This window comes from Stegostoma tigrinum, chromosome 3 (assembly GCF_030684315.1).
Source record: "Stegostoma tigrinum isolate sSteTig4 chromosome 3, sSteTig4.hap1, whole genome shotgun sequence".
NCBI classification, from domain to species: domain Eukaryota; kingdom Metazoa; phylum Chordata; class Chondrichthyes; order Orectolobiformes; family Stegostomatidae; genus Stegostoma; species Stegostoma tigrinum.
Window position 1 is genome coordinate 104,531,138 of NC_081356.1, and position 21,693 is coordinate 104,552,830.

The 21,693-nt window shown below is 42.4% G+C and overlaps 2 protein-coding genes across 3 annotated transcripts in view; one reads left to right on the forward strand and one right to left on the reverse strand.

The window, feature by feature from the left end:
- The window catches only part of gfm2 (GTP dependent ribosome recycling factor mitochondrial 2), a 62,779-nt gene extending 60,127 nt beyond the window's left edge, over window positions 1–2,652 (reverse strand). For both annotated transcript variants that reach the window (XM_048526949.2, XM_048526948.2), the window contains exon 1: window positions 2,520–2,652. The gene's annotated coding sequence lies outside the window, so the exon portion shown is untranslated. The remainder of the gene's footprint in view (window positions 1–2,519) is intronic.
- A 47-nt stretch (window positions 2,653–2,699) lies between these two features.
- Window positions 2,700–18,496, forward strand: nsa2 (NSA2 ribosome biogenesis homolog (S. cerevisiae)). The gene is made up of 7 exons (XM_048526952.2): window positions 2,700–2,860; window positions 7,444–7,631; window positions 10,134–10,284; window positions 12,620–12,799; window positions 14,720–14,831; window positions 15,745–15,825; window positions 17,155–18,496. Exons 1-7 carry the CDS (start codon window positions 2,858–2,860, stop codon window positions 17,220–17,222), a joined length of 783 nt encoding a protein of 260 aa, XP_048382909.1. The 5' UTR covers window positions 2,700–2,857; the 3' UTR covers window positions 17,223–18,496.
- Window positions 18,497–21,693: the final 3,197 nt, after the last annotated feature.

The following is a 21,693-nucleotide window of genomic DNA, read 5'->3' on the forward strand; positions in this document are numbered from 1 at the left end:
CCTGGTTAGACCACACTTGGAATATTGTAACAAAGTGTGAAGCTGGATGAACACAGCAGGCCAAGCCGCATCTCAGGAGCACAAAAGCTGACGTTTCGGGCCTAGACCCTTCATCAGAGGGTCTGATGAAGGTTCTAGGCCCGAAACATCAGCTTTTGTGCTCCTGAGATGCTGCTTGTCCTGCTGTGTTTGTCCAGCTTCACACTTTGTTATCTTGGATTCTCCAGCATCTGCAGTTGCCATTATCACTTGGAATATGGTGTTCAGTTCTGGTCATCTCAATCTCGGAAAGATGTGGAAGCTTTACAGAGGTTGCAGAGGAGATTTACCAGGATGCTGCCTGGACTGGAGGGCAGGCCTTATGAGGAAAGGTTGAGGAAGCTAGGGCTTTTTTCATTGGAGGGAAGAAGGATGACAGGTGAATTGATAGAGGTTTACAAGACAATGAGAGGTATCGACAGAGTAGATAGTCAGAGACTTCTTCCCAGGGCAGAAATGACTGCTCCGAGGGGGAATAATTTTAAGGTGATTGGGTGATTTTAAAGCTTGTGAAGTCCACATGATACCACTGGGCTGCAGGGTTCCCAAGCAGAATATGAGTTGCCTTCAGGTTGCATGGTTGTGGCACTGCAGGAGACCCAGGATGGACATGTCATCTGAGGAATGGGAGGGGGAGTTGAACTGGTTCACGACTGGGCGGTGCAGTTGCTTAGTGCGAACCGGGCGTAGGTGTTCTACAAAGCAGTCCCCAGGCCTCTGCTTGGTTTCCCCGATGTAGAGGAGGCCACAACGGGAATAGCGGATGCAGTATACCACATTAGCAGGTGTGCAGGTGAACATCTGCTTAACATGGAAAGTCATCTTGGGGCCTGGGGTGGGGGTGAGGGGGGAGGTGTAGGGAAAGTGTAGCACTTCCTGCGGTTGCAGGGAAAAGTGTCGGGTGTGGTGGGGCTGGAGGGGAGTGTGGGGCAGACAAGGGAATCACGGAGAGAGTGGTCCCTCCAGAAAGCAGTTAAAGGTGGGGAGGGAAAATGTCTTTGGTGGTGGGGCCGGATTGCAAATGGTGGAAGTGTCGGAGGAACATGCATTGGATCCGGAGATTGGTGGGGTGGTATGTGACGACGAGGGGGATTCTGGTTTGGTTGTTATTGCAAGGAGCGGGTGTGAGAGATGAGTTGCGGGAAATGTGGGAGACAGGGTCAAGAGCGTTCTCAACCACTGGGGGGGTGTTATGGTCCTTGAAAAACAAGGACATCTGAGATGTCTGGGAGTGGAATATCTCATCCTGAGATCAGATGCGACCAAGGCGAAGGAATTGGAAATAGGGCTTGGTATTTTTGCAGGAAGGTGGGTAGGAGGAGGTGTATTCTAGGTAGCCGTGGGAGTCAGTGGGCTTGAAATGGATATCGGTTTATAGGTGGTTGCCAGAGATGGAAGAGAGAGGTCGAAGAAGGAGACAAAGATATTAGAGATGGTCCAGGTGAAATTATGGTTGGGGTGGAAGGTGTTGGTGAAGTAGATGAACTGTTCAAGCTCCTTGTGGGGGCACAAGGCAACGTCGATACAGTATTAATTTAACAAAGAAAGGGGGGGGTATAGGGCCAGTGTAGCTACAGAAGAGGGATTGTTCCATGTAACCTACAAAGAGCCAGGGATAGTTGGGGCCCATGCAGGTACTCATGGTCACCCCCTCCTTCCCTGTTTGTAGGAAGTGCGAGTAGTACCTGGTTTGCTTCAGGACATGGTCGAGCAGTTTCAAGGCTGAAGAGATTACGAGAGTGTTGCAGTGGGAGAGAGACCCACTGAGGTTTTCCCAGTCCCTCCTCCCACTTCAAGCCCCACCCACATTTCCTACATGCTGACCTCATCCTGCCTCCTTGACCTGTCCCCTCCCTAACTCCCCACCTACACTCACCTTTACATGCTCCATCCCCGCCTCTTTGACGGGTCTCCTCTTCACCTATCTTCTCCTCTGTCCATCTCCCCCCCCCTCCCTATTTATTTCAGAACGCCCTTCCCCTCCCCCATTTCTGAAGAAGGGTCTAGGCCCGAAACATCAGCTTTCCTGCTTCTCTGACGCTGCTTGACCTGCTGCGTTCATCCAGCTCTAAACCTTGTTTTCTCAGACTTACTCAAGTTGTTGCTTTTGTGAACAGCTATACCAGTAATAATCAAAATGATCCTGAAGACCCTTATCGAGACACCCAGGGCCTTCTGCTCCCACCCCTGAAACCCTCCCACACGCCCCACTCCGAGGGATCTCTGACCACTTTACTCTGAAACCTTCTGACACCCCTTACCCAGAGACACTCAGACCGCTAACGCCCCGACACAAGATCTTCTGACCCTCCCTGCCCGGGAGGACCCCTAGCCCCTCCACCCCAAAACCCAGAGGGTGTGCAGGTTTAGTGGATTAGCCACGGAAAGTGCAGGAATTGGGGTGGGGTGGGATGCTTTTCGAAGAGCCGAATGCCCTGCTTCCACACTGTAGGAATTCAGTTGCGGAATCGGGATCTTACCTGTCCCAAGCTCCTGTCACTCGGCAGTGTCTCCCCTACCCTCCATTCCAGGTCACTTGATAAAACCGCTCAGCACGATAACAGTCGCTGCACGCGATCACCCTCTCGTGGCTGCGAACGCACTCCTCGCGATTACCTCTTGCCTCCTCCTCGCCTCGTTGACGTTCCCTTTTCCGTCGCCTCTTGGCGCGCGCCGACGCTCCTTGGCTCTCTCTACGAACAAAATGGCGGCGTGGTGAGTGGGCCTCTCAGTATCTTCCGTGTCATCGAGAGGAAAATCCAGGATCAGCAAGTAGCACCAACTCTTTGAGTCGCACAGTGATACTGACGGCAGCAAAATGGTGAGTGTCGGACGGAGCTATCGTTGGCGGGGGGCGGGAGTGAGGGAGTGAACACGCTGTGTCGGCCCCGGAATCCTCAGCCCGGGCACCAACTGCCGCTCTCTAACGTTTCCGTTCAACGATTCACTCAAAACCCGAAGCTTGCGTTCTCCGCTTATTAACCCGCCTCACTACTTTAGAGATAACAAAGTGTGGAGCTGGATGAACACAGCAGGCCAAGCAGCATCTCAGGAGCACAAAAGCTGCCGTTTCGATTCTGATGAAGGGTCTAGGCCCGAAACGTCAGCTTTTGTGCTCCTGAGATGCTGCTTGGCCTCCTGTGTTCATCCAGCTCCACACTTTGTTATCTCGGATTCTCCAGCATCTGCAGTTCCCATTATCTCAGTACTTTAAAGATTGTCTGTGTTGCAGTTTGAAAATTCTTGCCCTCCTTTCTATCTGCAGTCAGCCTAATTCACCCGAAAACAACTTGGTGTTTAATTTAACCAAATCCTTCAAGAGTCAACATCGTGTTTAACAATTTCAGTGCATGAACACCTTCCCCACCCACCCTGCTTTCTTTGTCCATTATCCACGCCCGTAAAGCCAGGACCTGTCACGAAATAGTTCTTTTTCAGTACTGCCACCTCGTTTTTGACTACTCATAATCGCCGTTATCACCTGTCCAACTTCGCTTATAGAATTATAGATTCATACGGCACGGACATAGACCCTTCGGTCCAACTTGTTCATGCCGACAAAATTTCCGAAACTAATAGTCTCGCTTGTGCGCATTTGATACACATCCCTCTAAACATTTCCTATTTATCTAAACCTGGGATATGGGTTTTAAACTTTGTACGATATTGCAAAATGGACTACCACTATTCAGTAATTGATTTAAAAAATCACCAGCACCCTAGAACAGACTGTCAGTTTTTGTGCTCCTCAGACGCTGCTTGGTCTGCTATGTTCATCCAGCTTCACACTGTTATCTCGGATTCTCCAGCATCTGCAGTTCCCATTATCTCTGCCAATTTACCACTACTTAGTTTACGTTATTACACCATACTGGTAAATGTCCAGTCCCGGATCTCTGTCACAAATTTAATAGGTTTTTGCAACAAATAGTTTCTAAAATTCAGAGACACCAGTCACCTCCCAGCATTTGCTGCCCAGTGTTGATCTAAACAATAGTATGATCTAGAGCAGCATAACTTAGAAACCTTGTCACCTCACTTCATTGCTGAAATCTTACACGTGTTGCTACATGCATTCTCCTAATTGTAAGGAAGGCTGAAGTGAGATTTGCCTGTAATTCAATGGAGCTGACAGGAAACACCTATCATCAGAGATTAATCAGTTTGAGCTGATTTATACATTAAAAAATACAAAACTGGAGGTGCTGGAAATCAGAAAGAAAACAAATTGTTGAAGAAAGCCTGCAGGTTGGACAGTATCTGTGGAGAAGAAACAGAGTTAGCATTTCAAGTTCACTTGGGTGGCTCGGTGCTTAGCACTACTGCCTCAGCTCCAGGGATCTGGATTTGATTCCACACTTGGGCAACTGTCTTTTGGAGTTTGCACATTCTCCCTGTGTCTGGGTGGGTTTCTGCCGGGTGCTCCAGTTACCTCCCACAGTCCAGAGATATATAAGTTAGGTGGATTGGCCACGCTAAACTACCCGTAGTATTCAAGGATATGTAGGTAAGGTGCGTTAGCCATGGGAAATGCACAGTTATAGGGATAGGGTGGGGATGGGTCTGGGTGGGATGCTGTTTGGATGACCGGTGTAGATTCATTGGCCCAAATGGCCTGTTTCCACACTGTAGCGATTCTATGGACCTTTCTTCAGTTCTGATGAGGGGGTCACTGGACTCAAAATGTTTGTTTCAGGAGGATGCAACACAGAACAGGGGTTAACATGTCAGAATACAGGCCATTTCAAATTGAGATGAATTCTTCACAGAGTGGTAAACCTGTTGAATTCTCTACCACACACCAAAATGTCATAAGGGTTATAGGAAGAGACTGGGAGTATGGTCTTGAGGTAAAAGATCAGATATAATCATGTTAAATGGTAGAATGTGCTCAAAAGACCAAATGACCAACTCCTCCTAAATTCTATGTTTCTAGCTATCATTGTTGTTTCATTAATGTCCCATTGGGACTTGTGTTACAGTCTGTGACTGAGACTTGAGAACCATAGCAATGTGTTTGACCCTAAATCATCTTCTGAAATAGCCTAATAAACCACTCGGATGAAAGGCAATTAGGGATGCACAGTAAATGCTGGTCTTGCCATGCAAGAGTTTTTAAAAAATAGAAAAACAGGGGAGACAGCAATAACTGCAGAGGCTTTTCACTCCTTTGCCAAAGTTGCACTTAATAGGCTTCGTCAGTTTGTAAACAGACTGTATTTGGAAGCATGGTTTAGTTTCCATGCAGGCAGACCTACTGTGGGCATGTTCTTTAAACACTAGCTGCAAGACAAATCCAGGAAATCGGGTGTACTGCTTTACCACACTTCCATAGATCTCACTCAGCAGAACAAGACTCTACAAGATTTCGGGGAAACTTGGCTATTCATGAAAGTGCCACATGTCACCTGCTCTTTCCATAAGAATATGCAATTTGGCTCCAGTTCCAATGATTTCAGTGAAGAATGGAGTGACATAGAGCTGTGTCAAAGCCACTGTTTGGTTTGGCATCTTCTCTCTGCTCTATTATATATACAGAGGTATACAGAAGCTGGGGAGGGAGGCAGTAAAATATAGTGAACAGGTTAGTAATGGTTCGGTACAAGTGTTCCAGCTTTATACATAGGCAAACTATATGTGTGATCCTGCCAGTCTGTAGAAAATGTGTGTAGGGTGATGGATTTTTGTACCAATCATTTTGAAAAATAAATTTATGGCTGTTGCCTTGGATAGTTTAACTGCTGTAATACCTAGTGAATCAATACCTTTCTTGTGTGTTGTGGTTTTATGTTCAATTGAGATTTGATAATTCTGGTTCTGTACAAGTTCAAAAACCATGCATGTTAGCATAAATACAGAAAATATTATTACATCACTACATCAGAGGACCCTGAAATACTGACTGACAATCTGAGCCTGAATGCAGAGCTTGAGAGTTGCACAAGAAAAGTAACAGTAAAAGAACATGGAACAATATCAACAGAAATTTCTGGGAAAACTCAGGAAGTCTGTGTGCATCTGTGGAGAAAAAGTAGAGTTAACATTTTGGGCCCAGTGATCCTTCACTGGGTCACAAATCCTACTATACCTGCTGTGTCTTCCCAACAATTTCTGTCTGTCTTTCTGATTTCCAGCATCTGCGGTTTGTTATTTTTTGCTTGGAAAAGCATCAAGTTGCCTTTAGGACCAAGCTGATGGTTTGTAAGGCCTGTGTTCTCAACACCTTTGTTGTACAGATGTGAAACACAAACAACTGAGGATAGAAGCTTGCCAGTTTCAATATTCATTGTCTGTGCCACATTTTAGATATATCTTGACAGGACAAACTCAAGAATACAAGCAGTCTTCCCAAAAGCAGTGCTTCCAAGTTTGTTGGCTCTCCTCAAATAGTGACATCTTCATTGGGTTGGGCTCATCTGCAGGATGGAAGGTGATTACAATCTAGGGGTTTTCTTGGTGAGATAGCCAGATCCACATAATGAGTAGGGTGTCCAAAGTTCCTCTTCAGGATCCTGCAAGCTTTATCTAAAGGCCTTTGATTGTTGCACCCGAGAATCACTCACAACTCCCCCCTAGTCTGTGCAGCTGCTCAGTTTGTCAGTGCTGTTCCCACCGTTGACTTGGGATTTCATAAGTTGCTGCCACACATGGACCTTAGAGCTCTGTACAGAAGAATAATAAACTAGAAGGATCTTATGTCATTGGCTAATAACAAAGGAACATATTGACACTACCACTGGTTGGCAGAGACCATGACAATGACCAGTGGATACAGCAGGTTGGAACAGACACCTGAATATGATAATGCACTTGACACCTGGTAGGGCGTATGTAGCAGCCATCAGGAAAAGTGTGCTATATAAACTCACTCCATCTGAAAGAATTTTTGTTTGCATGTTTGTTTATCTTTCGTAGATGTAAGAATTCCAGACATCATAACTTTAATTTTGCCAGTAAAATTTAATGACCAGAAAATGATATTTTTAATGCTTTGAACTGTGGTGCTCATAAATATTGACTGAATTTTTGCATTTCAATGGAAAGTGGAAGATTTTTACACAAATTTTCAGAGCATTAAGCAGCAATGTTATTTTCTTGCTCAGTCTGAGACTAATCTTTTGCAGATCAATCATACAGGCCAACAAAGAATAGATTTTGTTAATACACATTTTACTCTTTCATGCCAAAATTAACATATTTCTATGCGTCTAAATTCATAACTCAGCTGCCATTGTCTTTTATTTACATTTAGGACATGGGTTTCACTGACAAGGCCGGTTTTTATAGTAGATATGCTCAAAGGGTTACAATCTACTTATTCAAATTTCCAATTGTATTAAGATTTCCTGTGTGTTTGGTGAATTCAGCTGGAATGACAAATATGTTTCTTCTGGTTTAATACAGCCGCAGAATGAATATATCGAATTACACCGTAAACGATATGGCTATCGCTTGGACCACCATGAGAAGAAAAGGAAGAAGGAGAGCCGTGAAGCTCACGAGCGATCCCAGAAAGCGAAGAAAATGATTGGTCTGAAAGCCAAATTGTACCACAAACAACGCCATTCAGAAAAAATACAGATGAAGAAAACGTAAGTCTCACTCTTAAGCTATCTGCATGTCATCTTGTTTTCAATTGTGGGTTTAGGAAGTAATGTGGCAAAACAATCTTTTTTTCCAAACTTGATAAAGTATTTTTAAAAAAAAAAGGTAAATTTGCCACAGCCCTGCTGGACCATAAGCTGTTCTCTCATTAGAATGAAGTGGTTTAACCTGAGGGTCATCGTGCCTCAAGCAAAGGAAGGGGTGAAAAGCGCCCTTCGATATTACCTCACATGTGGAAATTGGTGATGGCATAACTCTACATTGCAAACCAGCCATTTGGCCAATTGATCTAATTGTGACCCAATGAAATATTTACCACTGGGGGAAATGAATTCCTTGCAAGTTAATATTGAATCTACTCTAAAGCTGTGTAAATTCAGATGCTACTATACTTGAATAAATAAAGAGGTCTAGTAGCACTTTGATACTGCATGCTGATTGATGGTTAAAGATAAACTTGTTTGTCAACTGGAATATTTGACAGTGATAATGGGAACTGTAGATGCTGGAGAATCCAAGATAACACATTGTGGAGCCGGATGAACACAGCAGGCCAAGCAGCATCTCAGGAGCGCAAAAGCTGACATTTCGGGCCTAGACCCTTCATCAGAGAGGGGGATGGGGAGAGGGAACTGGAATAAATAGGGAGAGAGGGGGAGGTGGACCGAAGATGGAGAGAAAAGAAGATAGGTAGAGAGGAGAGTATAGGTGAGGAGGTAGGGAGGGGATAGGTCAGTCCAGGGAAGATGGACAGGTCAAGGAGGCGGGATGAGGTAGTAGGTAGGAAATGGAGGTGCGGCTTGAGGTGGGAGGAAGGGAATGGTGAGAAGAAGAACAGGTTAGGGAAGCAGAGATAGGCTGGGCTGGTTTTGAGATGCAGTGCGGGGAGGGGACGAGCTGGGCTGGTTTTGGGATGCAGTGGGGGAAGGGGGGGATTTTGAAGCTTGTGAAGTCCACATTGATACCATTGGGCTGCATGGTTCCAAAGCGGAATATGAGTTGCTGTTCCTGCAACCTTCGGGTGGCATCATTGTGGCACTGCAGGAGGCCCATGAGGGACATGTCGTCTTCGAGGACCGCAACTTTCCCCCCGCAGTGGTCGAGAACGCCCTTGACCGCTTCTCCCGCATTTCCTGCAACACATCCCTCACACCCCGCCCCCACCACAACCACCCCCAGAGGATCCCCCTCGTTCTCGCATATCACCCCACCAACCTCCGGATCATCCTCCGACACTTCCGCCATCTACAATCTGACCCCACCACCCAAGCCATTTTTCCATCCCCACCCTTGTCTGCCTTCCGGAGAGACCACTCTCTCCGCGACTCCCTTGTCCGCTCCACACTCCCCTCCAACCCCACCACACCCAGCACCTTCCCCTGCAACCGCAGGAAGTGCTACACTTGCCCCCACACCTCCTCCCTCACCCGCATCCCAGGCCCCAAGATGACCTTCCATATCAAGCAGATGTTCACCTGCACATCTGACAATGTGGTATATTGTATCCATTGCTCCCAGTGTGGGTCCCTCTACATTGGGGATAACCAAGCGGAGGCTTGGGGACCGCTTTGCAGAACGCCTCCACTCGGTTCGCAACAAACAACTGCACCTCCCAGTCGCGAACCATTTCAACTCCCCCTCCCATTCCTCAGACGACATGTCCATCATGGGCCTCCTGCAGTGCCACAATGATGCCACCCAAAGGTTGCAGGAACAGCAACTCATATTCCGCCTGTGATACCATTGGGCTGCAGGGTTCCATGTGGACTTCACAAGCTTCAAAATCTCCCCTTCCCCCACTGCATCCCAAAACAAGCCCAGTCTGTCTCTGCTTCCCTAACCTGTTCTTCCTCTCACCATTCCCTTCCTCCCACCTCAAGCTGCACCTCCATTTCCTACCTACCACCTCATCCCACCTCCTTGACCTATCCATCTTCCCTGGACTGACCTACCTCCCCACCTATACTCTCCTCTCTACCTATCTTGTTTTCTCTCCATCTTCGGTCCGCTTCCCCCTCTCTCCCTATTTATTTCAGTTCCCTCTCCCTATCCCCCTCTCTGATGAAGGGTCTAGACCCGAAACGTCAGCTTTTGTGCTCCTGAGATGCTGCTTGGCCTGCTGTGTTCATCCAGCTCCACACTTTGTTATCTTGGAATATTTCACATAGTTTTCTCTTCACTTCTAATCGCTCTGCTTGCTCTGTAATTTTTTGTGGGCCTGATTGAGTGTTACAAAGAAACCTCTTGTGTGTTTCATAAACCATTATCATCACGATGCTCTGCTGTTTGTTTTCTTCCTCGATAAAGAGGATTCTCCTTAAGCCTATCTTGAGTGTTGACTAAACTCTTGAGTGAGAAATATACTGCTATTTGGGGAGTGCCTTGCAAGAATGATTGCGTGAAAACCATTCTCTAATTGCAGTAAAAAGTGTTTTTTTAAATGTAACCTATTATTTCACTTGAAAAGCACACTAATTTCCTCTCTCTAGCCTGAAAATGCACGAACAGAGAAACACAAAACAGAAGAATGATGAGAAAACACCAGAAGGTGCAGTACCAGCCTATCTGCTCGACAGAGAGAGTCAATCTCGTGCTAAAGTCTTATCTAACATGATCAAACAAAAGAGAAAAGAAAAAGCTGTAAGTGGAGGACCTTTTCTGTCTTGAATCTGCAAGTCTAACATTTGGCTGTTTTCATTTATACCGTCATGAGGGAAGTACTAATTTTGAGGTTTCAGCCGTGACTCGGCTGTATGTCAAAATATTCGAAACATCTTACAGTTATGAATTCCACTACATGCAAGATGTTTGTGGAGTATCAAGGTAGCTTTAACGTTTGAAGTCCTCTTCACCTTCTCAGATCTACAAATAGAACTTGTCGAATGGAGGCCCTTTTTTTCGAACCAACACTTGCCCCTCAGTGAACGTTTAAAAAGCAGATTATCTGCTAATTTGTATCCCTGTTGTCTGTGGGACTGGTGCTGTGCACATTGGTTACCACATTTTATTTAATACTTCAGTGCATACACTTCAAAAACTACTTCATTTCCTGTGAAACTCTGTAGGATGATCTTAGATTGTGAAAGTTGCTACGTAAATAAAACTTATGTTTGTTTCCATTCAATAATGCACATGCCTGCCTTGCCGATGGCACTTTTATTCTTACAACTGCATTTACAGATTACCAACACCCAACTCCTGTTGCCAGAAACCAAGGGCTTTACAGTATTTTCCTGATATCCCATCCCTACTCCCACAAAATTGGAGATCACCCAAATTCATCTCCTGCAACCCCCTACCCTACCTCTCCACCATAAAAACATAGGACACCTTAAGCTATTTCCCCCATCCTTTAGGATCATGGCTGATCTGACATTCCTTACACCTACTTTGTTGCACTTTCCCCATAACTCTTGATTCCCCAACTGATCAAGAATATATCTATCTCAGCCTTAAATATACACAAAGACACTGCCCCCAAGAATCCCTGGCAAGGAGCTCCAAAGACCCTCAACCTTTAGAAAAGAAATTCCTCCATATCTCAGTTTGAAATTCACAGTCCTAAGTTCTGAGACAATGCCCTCTGCTTCTAGACTGTCCATGTTGGGAAATATCCTCTCAGCATTTACTCTGCCAAGTACTTTAAGAATCCATGTTTTAATGAAATCACCTCTCATTCTTGAACCAATGTTGTGAACAGCTGCCTGTCTTCAGGTGTTGTCCTAGTTTCTATTAAATCTGCTTTCATCAAAACAAAAATACCCTTGATCCCACTATTGTGTCCAACTTCCCTTTCCTCTCAAATCCTTCAACATGTTGTCACCTTCCTAATTCATTCTTGTTTTTTGTGGAACCCCATACTTGAAATCCTGCAACTAGGTTTTTGTCCTCTGCCATGGTACTAAAACAGCTTTTATTAAAGTTAGAAATTATATCCTGTGCAAGTATGACAGAGGTTGACTCTCCTCTTTATCATTTTTGACCTGTGTACAACTTCTAACAAGATTAATCATAGTTTTCACACAGTTCCATTCTTATCTGATTGTAGCAAGAGAATCACATGCAACATGCTCCTTCTTGGTCCTGCACTTCAGTTGTGGTACTCCCCCAAGAATTTTTCTTGGTTCCTTAACAATTACAAGCAGCTCACTGGTGACATCAGCTGAAGGCACAACATTAATTTTTGTATGGATGCTGACAGAATCCAACTCAACCTTACCACCACTGTTGCAAAATTATCGCATTGATTATCCAACATTCTGCACTAGATAAACAAATGTTTCCTCCAATTAAAAATTGGGATGATTCAGCCACTGTCCTTGGCCCACCCTGTTCATCACCACTGGCAACAATCTGAGATTAAGCTAGTCTGTTTACAAGCATAATGTCACAAACCCTCTGAACTCCTAGCTGTTTATCCACTGTAAACTTGAATTTATCCTAAATTCAACTACCAGTGTTATAACTTGCTGGAAGCCCATCGATCAGCCTTTTGCTTGCTGATCTGCATTAATTCCTGGTGTAGTTTTGACACCTAAATTGCTATTTTCGTTTTCAAACTCCTCCATGGGGCCTTACCTCCTCCCTATCTGTATAATCTCCTCTACCCCTGCAACCAACACACACCCCTATCTCCACAATATCTGCATTCACTTAATTCTGGCCTCATGCGCATTCCCAGTTGTTCCACTGTCAGTGGTCTTGTCTTACTTTGCCTCGACCAAAATCTTGAATTTCCTTCCCCACACCTCTCCCCCTCACTTTCTTCTGTGAAGGTCATATTAAAACATATCCTTTGACTAAACTTTTGATCAGCTGTCCTGATATCTTCTTACGTGACTCAATATCAGTTGTTTTATAATAGTTTTGTGAAGCATCTTGAGAGCTTCCCTACATTAAAAATAACTATAAATTATTGCTGTTTAGATTAAGCAGAATTTTAATTCATAATCCAACATAAATTGTTCTTTGGCAGGGAAAATGGGAAGTACCTTTGCCTAAAGTCCGTGCCCAAGGAGAAACTGAAGTTCTGAAAGTTCTTCGCACAGGTAAACGGAAGAAGAAAGCTTGGAAGAGAATGGTTACTAAAGTCTGCTTTGTTGGTGATGGATTCACCAGGAAACCTCCTAAATATGAAAGATTCATTAGACCTATGGTGAGTTACAAAACAAGGCTGGAGGATAAGGTACTTGTATAGTTAGTACAAAATTCTGAGATTCAGATAGATTCAGACGTTTATTACAGTTAATGCAAGGAATGAATAAAGGACATGAGTGCTGACGAAGGACGGCTAGATAGGAATGACAGAAAGTAACTCTGGTTTCTGGGAAGTTAAGGAAGTTGACTAATTTGTTTTGGATATATTTTCGATTGTGACAATCTAGCAGGGAATATTTAGTGCAAAAACAAATGCACTAAATCAGAACGAAGCACAAAATGCTCAATGAAACATGAACGGTATATGAACAAAAACAAAAATCAAACAAGGGCAGGATTTATACAGTTGATGATAGGCCACGGGTTGTCTTATCAAACAGAGATACCTCGGGTTTCAATGACATACTTCTTTGAAAGTTGCAAAACAGGTAGATAGGGTAGTTAAGAAGGTGTTTAGTACAGCTTGCCTTCATTACTGAGTCCATTGAGTACAGGAGTTGGGACGTCATGTTGAGGTTGTACAGGTGGCATGGCCACTTTTGGAGCACTGTGTGTACAATTCTGGTTGCCCTTCTAGAGGAAGGATAGTATTAAATTGAAGAGGGTTCAGAAGGATTTACCAGGATGTTTTAGGGTGGAGGGTTTGAATTATGTTGATAGTCTGAAATTTTTTTCACTGGAGTAGGGTTGATCTTAGAGAGATTTATAAAATCATGAGGGGCATAGATAAGGTGATAGCAAAGGGGTGAGCGAGTTCAAAACTAGGGGTCATATTATTAAGGTGAGAGGAGAAAGGGTCCTTAGGGGCAACCTTTTCACAGGGTGGTTTGTATGTGGAATGAACTGCCAAAGGAAATGGTAGATGTAGGTACAGTTCCACCATTTAAAAGACGTGGAGGAAAAGCAGGCAAATGTGAGTAGTTTAGTTTGGGAAACTTGGGCAGCATGGACAAGTTGGAACAAAGGTTCTGTTTCAGTGCCATATGGCTCTTTAAAATCGAAACTAGAAACATCTATGCAATGTAGAGTCTGAGTTAACGAATAGAACACAGATCAGTACAATAATTATTTTTGTTAAAAATGATTAAGACAAACACAGAAAATTATACCAGTTCCATATTATTGTCAACTACACAAGCTTATGATTGAACTTGATAAGGAAATGGATGCAAGAGTGGGATCAGCAGCTACTGATTAGAGCAGTGATGTTGGTCTAGAGGAATGTACCAAATGGACAGCTTTTAGTATTGGATCAGGGTCCCTATTATTTCTGGCTAAAATAAATTGGTCAGAAATGCAGATGGTTCTATAGTAGGGAGATGGATCTAACTTTCAAAACGAAAATGGAACACTTGATTGAAAGAAAGATGTGAAAGGTAACTTCGGAAAAAAATGTGGGAGTTAGACAGACACATGTAGATCATATCCAAATATTGTGGGTCAGCAGTCAGTTGAGGAAACACACTGTTGCTCAGACTTGCTTGTCAAAGTTTGAGATTGAGATTGGAGTGGCAATGTTGAGTTGTATTATAATCTGGGTTGCATTTTGACTACTACTCATAGCTATGGTAGAATATGTAGAGAGTAGGCTGATCCTTAATATCAATGATCCTAATATGAGTAAAGGTTTGAGAAAAACACAAGTACACAAGATGGCACCTTGATAGATGATACTGGGAATTAAACCTATTTCAAGATAAAACACAATAGCAGGGATAGAGGATAACTCTGTGATCTTCCAGTAACTCGGTGATCTTCCAGCTGGGCTAGTGTGGGTAACAATAAAGAGGTAGCTGCTTGCTTTGAAAATTATATGTCCTTCGGAAGGATGCGTGGGACAGAAAGTCACAGTGAAATTTCTTGTTTCTGAATCCTTCTGTAAAAGAAAATGGTCTTAATTGTAAATATTGTTACACAGGGTTTACGTTTTAAGAAAGCGCATGTCACCCATCCAGAGCTCAAGGCCACTTTCTGTTTACCTATACTTGGTGTTAAGAAGAACCCGTCATCACCTTTATATACAACGTTGGGTAAGCAAACAAATAAAGTTAACTTTAAAGCAAGAAAATGTACGCTTGTTCTCTAACCAACTGCAGCAAGAACAGTTCAAGCTGATTTCTTTCTTCAATGAAGTACCTCATATTCTAAAACTGTTTACCATCATTTTGCAAATAGATCCATTAGCAGAATTAGTAACATGCAGAAATCTGGGAGGCAGAGTTGTCCCATATCCTCTCTGCAGATGGTTCCTCAAGTTGTACCTTGCTGAATTTGATGTTAAGGGTTTCTGTATTTTTAATGAAAGGAAGATTTGAATAGTTATTACATTATTATAAATTGGTTGTATTATTTATTTAATAATTTGTTTTAAAATGTTCAGTTATCAAGATTTTGAATTAATTTATATCCTGCATCCCTTGTGTAAAGATTTACCCGTAAATTCCACAACTCCTCAGGTTTAATGTAAAATTTCACTTCTACTATGAAAGCACAACTAATTGAAATAATTTTGAAAAGAACATTTGCATATATTTATCCCTATTCACCTGCTGTTTATTTTACTCAATTAAAGTCTGTATAAAGATCGGGAAAAGAAAAGCAGTTTCCAAATGGGACAGAAATGAAGCATCTTTAAGTTTTGCAGGATCAGTTGAGTCCTTAAATAGTTGTGTTTGAAAGCAATATGAACCAATGGACCTAAGATGTTGCTTGGCCTGCTGTGTTCATCCAGCTCCGCACTTTGCAGATGCTGGATAATCTGAGATAACAGTTCCCATTATCTCTGAACCAATGGAGCTGTAGTTTTAACAGTTTGTGATCAATTTCAAAGCATTCACATTTATTACATACTTTCAAGTAGTCATAGTGAGGTAGGTTGTTGCAAGAATCAGATTGTTGTTTTCCTAGAATCTTGATCGACTGCCAACATTTGTTTCTTTGTAGGGGTTATTACTAAAGGTACTGTCATTGAAGTAAATGTAAGTGAGCTTGGCTTAGTCACACAAGGAGGCAAAGTTGTCTGGGGTGAGTAACAACAAATATTTTCAGTTTTGTACTTGAAACTTGAATATTATGTTAACTTTGGGACCACTGCGAAAATCCAGCAATCCTAGGTATTAATAATTCTGAAATGATGTCTATTAGTGAAGACTGAATAGTTGCAGATGGTCTTTCTGTGTAGTTTCACCTCTGCTAATCTTTGTTATTACGGAGCAACAGACATTTTATAAATTACCCAACTTGCCCATCCCAGCTTCCATCTACTCATTCAATTTATACTTTTAAAAAAGACAACTACTGTTTCTGATGTACACTGTATTTGCATTTTTCTTTCTTCCTTTGTTTTCAATTAGTTGTCAACTAACCTCAAATTAAGTAGCAATCAATTTTGCCTTCAAGCTGTATACATACAAAGTTGTTTCAAGTTAATTAGACACATGTAGGTCATATCCAAATATTGTTGGGCAGCATTTAAGTGAGGAAACACATTGCTGATCAGACTAGATTGTCACATTAGAGTTTGAGATTGGGATGGCAGTGTCGAATTGAGTTATAGTCTGATTGCATTTTGACTACTAATCGTAGATATGCTCAAACCATACAATCCCTGAAATCTGTATGGACTAGGCTGATCCCTAATATCAGTGAACCTAATATGAGCAAAAGTTTGAGAAAAACACTCAAGTATACAAGATGGCACCCTGTATAGCCTATTAAGGATTAATCCTATCACCACTCACAGTGATCAGTGGTAGTTCTGGAGGACCACACAGCTAATTTAAAATAAAATTAGAGGGAACACTGGTAGCAATGTATGTAGTTATTTGATTCTGGGATAAGAAACTCTTCTATTTTGTCTTCTGAGAGGCACATATTGCTGTTCCACCATCAGTAGGTCATTGTATTTCTTACATAGTGTGTGCTGGGACTGGCTTAGTTTAAATCAGTTGTACATTGGGCCTGTAAATGCAGCCTGATACTTGTAGTATCACATCCATATCTTGCTGAACAATATTTCTTTATTGCAGCTGTTCTGATTGCAACTAACACCATAACCATCTTCTAACAATGTGAATTGCTACTATCACTTGCCATTGCCTACATGATGCACTGTAAACAGCTGGCTTCTGTACCAGGGTATTAGCATTACTGCAGAGTGATTCAGAGTTTTTTTAGAATGGCTAGGGACCTATAATAACTGCAGGGAGATGTTTCTTTTACTCATCAATTGTGAATATCTAGGATTTATAAAATAAAATTTCTGTAATGTTTTGTAATGCAAACTATTTACTATGCACTATATATTTAAGTACTGTGGCATTAGTCAGAATAATACATTTTCTTTCCTTTCAGGTAAATATGCACAAGTAACAAATAATCCAGAAAATGATGGCTGTATTAATGCAGTCCTGTTAGTTTAAACCAAAAGAATACAAAACTATGACATGAAGGTTAAATGGACTTAAGCATGTCAACCTTTATTCTGTTACCAAATCAGATTGGAAGATCACAATTATTAAGACCACCTGACCAAGTTTGATCTTTCCTTCTGGATCTTGAATCAAAACAGCATTTTGTACTTCTGTATTTTTGTTATTTATAAATCACATTAAAAAATAATGGAAGTCAAGAAAGAATAAACAGAATAATTTTTTCAATTTTTTTCCTATGTTCTGATGATACTGAAATTAAGAAATAGCTGGTGTGATATAGTCATCCTGATACCAGTGACAAGCTTACAGTCTGGGACTTGAGTGCAGGCTAACACTTCAGTGTAGTATTCAAACTGTTGCATTAGTAGTAATTTTTTCTGCTGAAGCATCAAAGTGATGGCACATTGCCGATGGCCTAATTAACTTGGTCCAACATAAAATTGGCTAAACAGTTTATGCAAATAAAGCCTGATGAAATGCAAAGAAGCCAAGGTTACCATAGGTTAAAAGTAAACAAGGATTGGCTCAGACCTGTATTGCATATTGAACAGTGGGCAAGTTATTGTGACCCGAAACCCATTAAGAGGTTCTCAGCAAGTTCAATTCAGAGAGACGTTACACTTGTGTATTCCCTTGTTTTGGCCAGTCCCCTCATACCATGGACTAAGCAAATATTGGAAAGGGGATGGGTACACTGAGGATGACCTGACTTCAACCCATTGGGTTCTGTAACACCACTGGCTGAAGTTCTTCCCATGTCTGCATGGGTGCTCCAGTTTCTTCCCACAGTCTAACAAAGTGCAGGTTAGTGAATTGGTCATGCTAGAGTCCAGGGATGCGGATAACTGTGATAGATGCAGAATTAAGGAGATCAGGTGTGAATGGATCTGAGTGGGATACTCTTCGGAGGGTCAGTGCAGACCCAGTGGGTCAAATGGCCTGTCTGCACTGTCAGGATTCTATGATTCAAACATTTGAGAAGGGCTGAGAAAGCGGGGTAAGAAGGGTCACCTGGTCGCCATTTCCTCAGTGAAGACTCTGCTAGTGAAGACTCCGTGCGAGACCGTCTTTGTACTAAGAAGACCCTGAATGTCCAGTCGACAGAAATCAGTGAATTGCATCTAGCAGCCCAGCCAAGTTCACCAGATCAGGTTGAATTTTTTTTTCACGGAGTCAGCCTAGTTTTGGAAAAGTTAACTTTATTGTGTAAGAGCTGTTTCTCTAACTTGCAAGCGTTTGAATAAAACTAAGTTTGAACCACAGTCGTTTGTTTGTCTTGTGCGGTAACAGCATCTGTACAAATGTGGTTGGGGAGTAATAAACTGATTGAAGTGTCTGTATAGACTATTTTACAGGCAACACCGAAGTCTCACCTTTCCGTAGAAATTGTACAGATTATCCCCTGACATTGAAGAATAGCAGGACTCGGTTTCTGTAAAGCGAAACACTACACTGGAGATCTGGAATAAAAACAAGATGCTAGAAACAATCAGCTAGCATCATGGGTAAGAGAAAAAGGTTAATGACCTTTCTTCAGGAAGGGAAAGTATGGTCCGGTGTAATGTAAGGACCCAAACTATCAATGTGTGCTCTTACAACAAATGCTACCTGGGTTGAATATCTGTCATTTCCCATTTTGTCCTCATTAACACCTTAAACCATGCTGATACAAAAACAGATTCACAAATCATACTTCATTTACTGTGTGGGCCCTGCTGCTGTGTCTTGCCAGATAAGTGATCTAATTTCAAAAGTAAGTAATTAATTGACTGGACTGAAAACTAGACATTGAAGGCTCACCTGGAGTATAATCTGTCATCTTTCCACCTTGAATGCATCCCCTCAAGTGGGAGTAATGGTTATTGAAGAGCAGAAAGTTTCTTCATTACTGTTTGGCCTGATGCCTTGAGATCCATGGGGTTGGAATCAATGTTGAGGACTTCAGTGCAACTGGCTCATAACTGTACCACAGCAGTTTGATGAATCTGTCCTGTCGGTGGTACTAGACATACCCAGGGCTGGTGATTGTGGTGTCTGAGACATTGTAATATTGTGTATTTTTATGCCAGGCTGTCATTTGACTAGCGGGCACACAAGCTCCCAGATGCTAGAAGGAAGACTTTATAAGATTGAAAAGTATATATTTGCTATTATTGTTTCTACTGCCTAGGTTGTTGCTGGATGCTTTTCCATTTATGTTCCTTTTTAGAGGTTTTTTTTAAACCCCTGCAATGACTGACTTAGCCATTTCAGAAGGCAGTTAAGAATCAGCCATAATGCAGTGGGTCTGGATGGGTATGTGGACTAAACTGGGTAAGGATAGTAGATTTCCATCCCTAAGGGACTGGTGAATCAGATCAATTATTACAATAAATAATGGTTTCAGTCTAGTCCTGATCCCTGTGGCAGTTCTCTAGCTCCTTCTGGATCACATTCCACTTATGCCCCAGATTTGACAGTCACAAACCAGTCATACAGCATGAAAACAGATTCTTCAGTCCAACTCGTCCCTATCAACCATGCTCCCAAACTAAACTAGTCTCATCTGCCTGCGTTTGGCCAATATCCCTCCAGACCTCTCCTGTTCACACATCTATCCAAATGTCTTTTGAATGTTGTAAAGGTACCTGCATTCACCACTTCCTCAAGCAGGTCATTCTGTTCACAAACTACTATGTAAAAAGTTGTCCCTCGTGTTCTTTTTAAACCTTTCTCCTCCTCTTAACTAAAAAATGTGGCCCTTCTATTTGAACTCCCCCATCTTAGGGGAAAAACTCTTTGCTATTCACCTTATCTATGCCCCTCACAATTTTATAAATTTCTTTAAAGGTCACTCCTCACCCTCCTATGTTCCAGTGGAAAAAGTCCCAGCCTATTTTTATAACTCAAGGCCTCCATTCCCAGCAACATCCTAGTAAGTCTTTTCTGAGCCATCTCCAGTTTAACAATATCCATCCCACAGGAGCGCAACTAGAACTGTACACTATACTCCAGAATCTTCATGCCATCAAGCACTCCAACGTGGCAGCATTGCTAACAGCAAAGGTGAGCTCACTTGTCACTTCCAGTTGTGACAGCGACTCCACTGGATCGAGATCAAGATCCAACGGCATTGGCCCAGTGCTACTGTTATTGGGCCAGTAACGTAAAGGTCTGATGACACGGGGTTCAAATCCCACCATTGCAGACAGTAAAATTTGAATTCAGTAAAAATCTGGAATTAAAGAGCTGACCTACCAATGACTGTATAACCATTATAAAAGCCCATCTGGTTCACCTAATGTCCCTGACAGAAGGAGGGAAGTCCGTCACCCTTGCCTGATCTGACCTGCATGTGACTCCAGGTCACAACAACGTAGTTGTGTCTTAGTTACCCTCTGAACAATTGAGGGTGGTCAATAAATGTTGGCCTAGCCAGTGATGCCCATATCCTGTGAATGAATTTTTAAAAAGTGTTACACGCCTCCAATGTCTGCCCTTTAAGGCAGCAACACCAAGGATGCATTAAGTCTCAAATGAGCTGTCAATACAGTGAAACAGGAATGATTTTTAAAACACTGTTTATCCTTAATAACACTGATGTATAAATACCAATTGAAATAGTTATATTTAGAATAGGGAAGATTTCTATGATTTACATTAGAAACAGTGTAGGTGTGGGCTGCTTGGCCATTCAGTAAGACCATGACTGATCTGTGCCAGGCCACGTGTCAGGTCATGAAAGACCCCAACTTTCTGATATTTCAAAAACCTACTTCCCTTCTCAGAGATCCAACATCCACAACTGTCTAGGGTAGAGAATACCAGACATTCAACACCATCTAGAAGAAATTCCTTTGAATCCCATTTCTAAAATGTCCTCTGCTTATTTTATAATTATTCCCCTAGTTTGAGACTCCCCCACTAGTTGAAACATCTCAACATCTAAGACCACTTAGAAGCTCTATATTTCAATAAGATCACTCCTCAGACTGCTAACATCTAAATGAACAAAGCACAACCTGTTAATGTTCTTGATACATCAACCTTTCATCCCAGGAACTGGCAGGTGAATCTCTTTTGAACTTCCTCCAATGCCAGTATATCTTTTCTTAAATGCAGGGACCATAACTGAACACAGTACACCACGTTCAGCCTCACCAACACCCTGTAGTCATAACAAACCCTCCCTATTTTTAAAACCAACTTCTAGCAATAAAGCTAAAAATTCCATTTGCCTTCTTAATTGCCTGCTGCATCTACATGTTAACATTTTGTGTTTCATACTCAAGAACATGTGCTGCACTTTTTTTTTGCAGTCTCTCTATTTAAGTAACAGTCTGCCTACTTCAAATAACAGTTCTTCCTACCCAAGTGCATGACTCCACACCTTTCCACAAAAACACCATCTGACAGATTTTTGCCCACGCACTCAACCTCTCTAGCTCTTTGCAGATTACTTCTGTCCTCATCACAACAT

Excerpts from the sequence above, each read along its gene's own strand:
- nsa2 (XM_048526952.2), top strand. Across the intron at positions 14,832-15,744 it reads ACCTTTATATACAACGTTGG|GGGTTATTACTAAAGGTACT; the intron begins GTAAGCAAACAA and ends GTTTCTTTGTAG. Across the intron at positions 15,826-17,154 it reads AGGAGGCAAAGTTGTCTGGG|GTAAATATGCACAAGTAACA; the intron begins GTGAGTAACAAC and ends CTTTCCTTTCAG.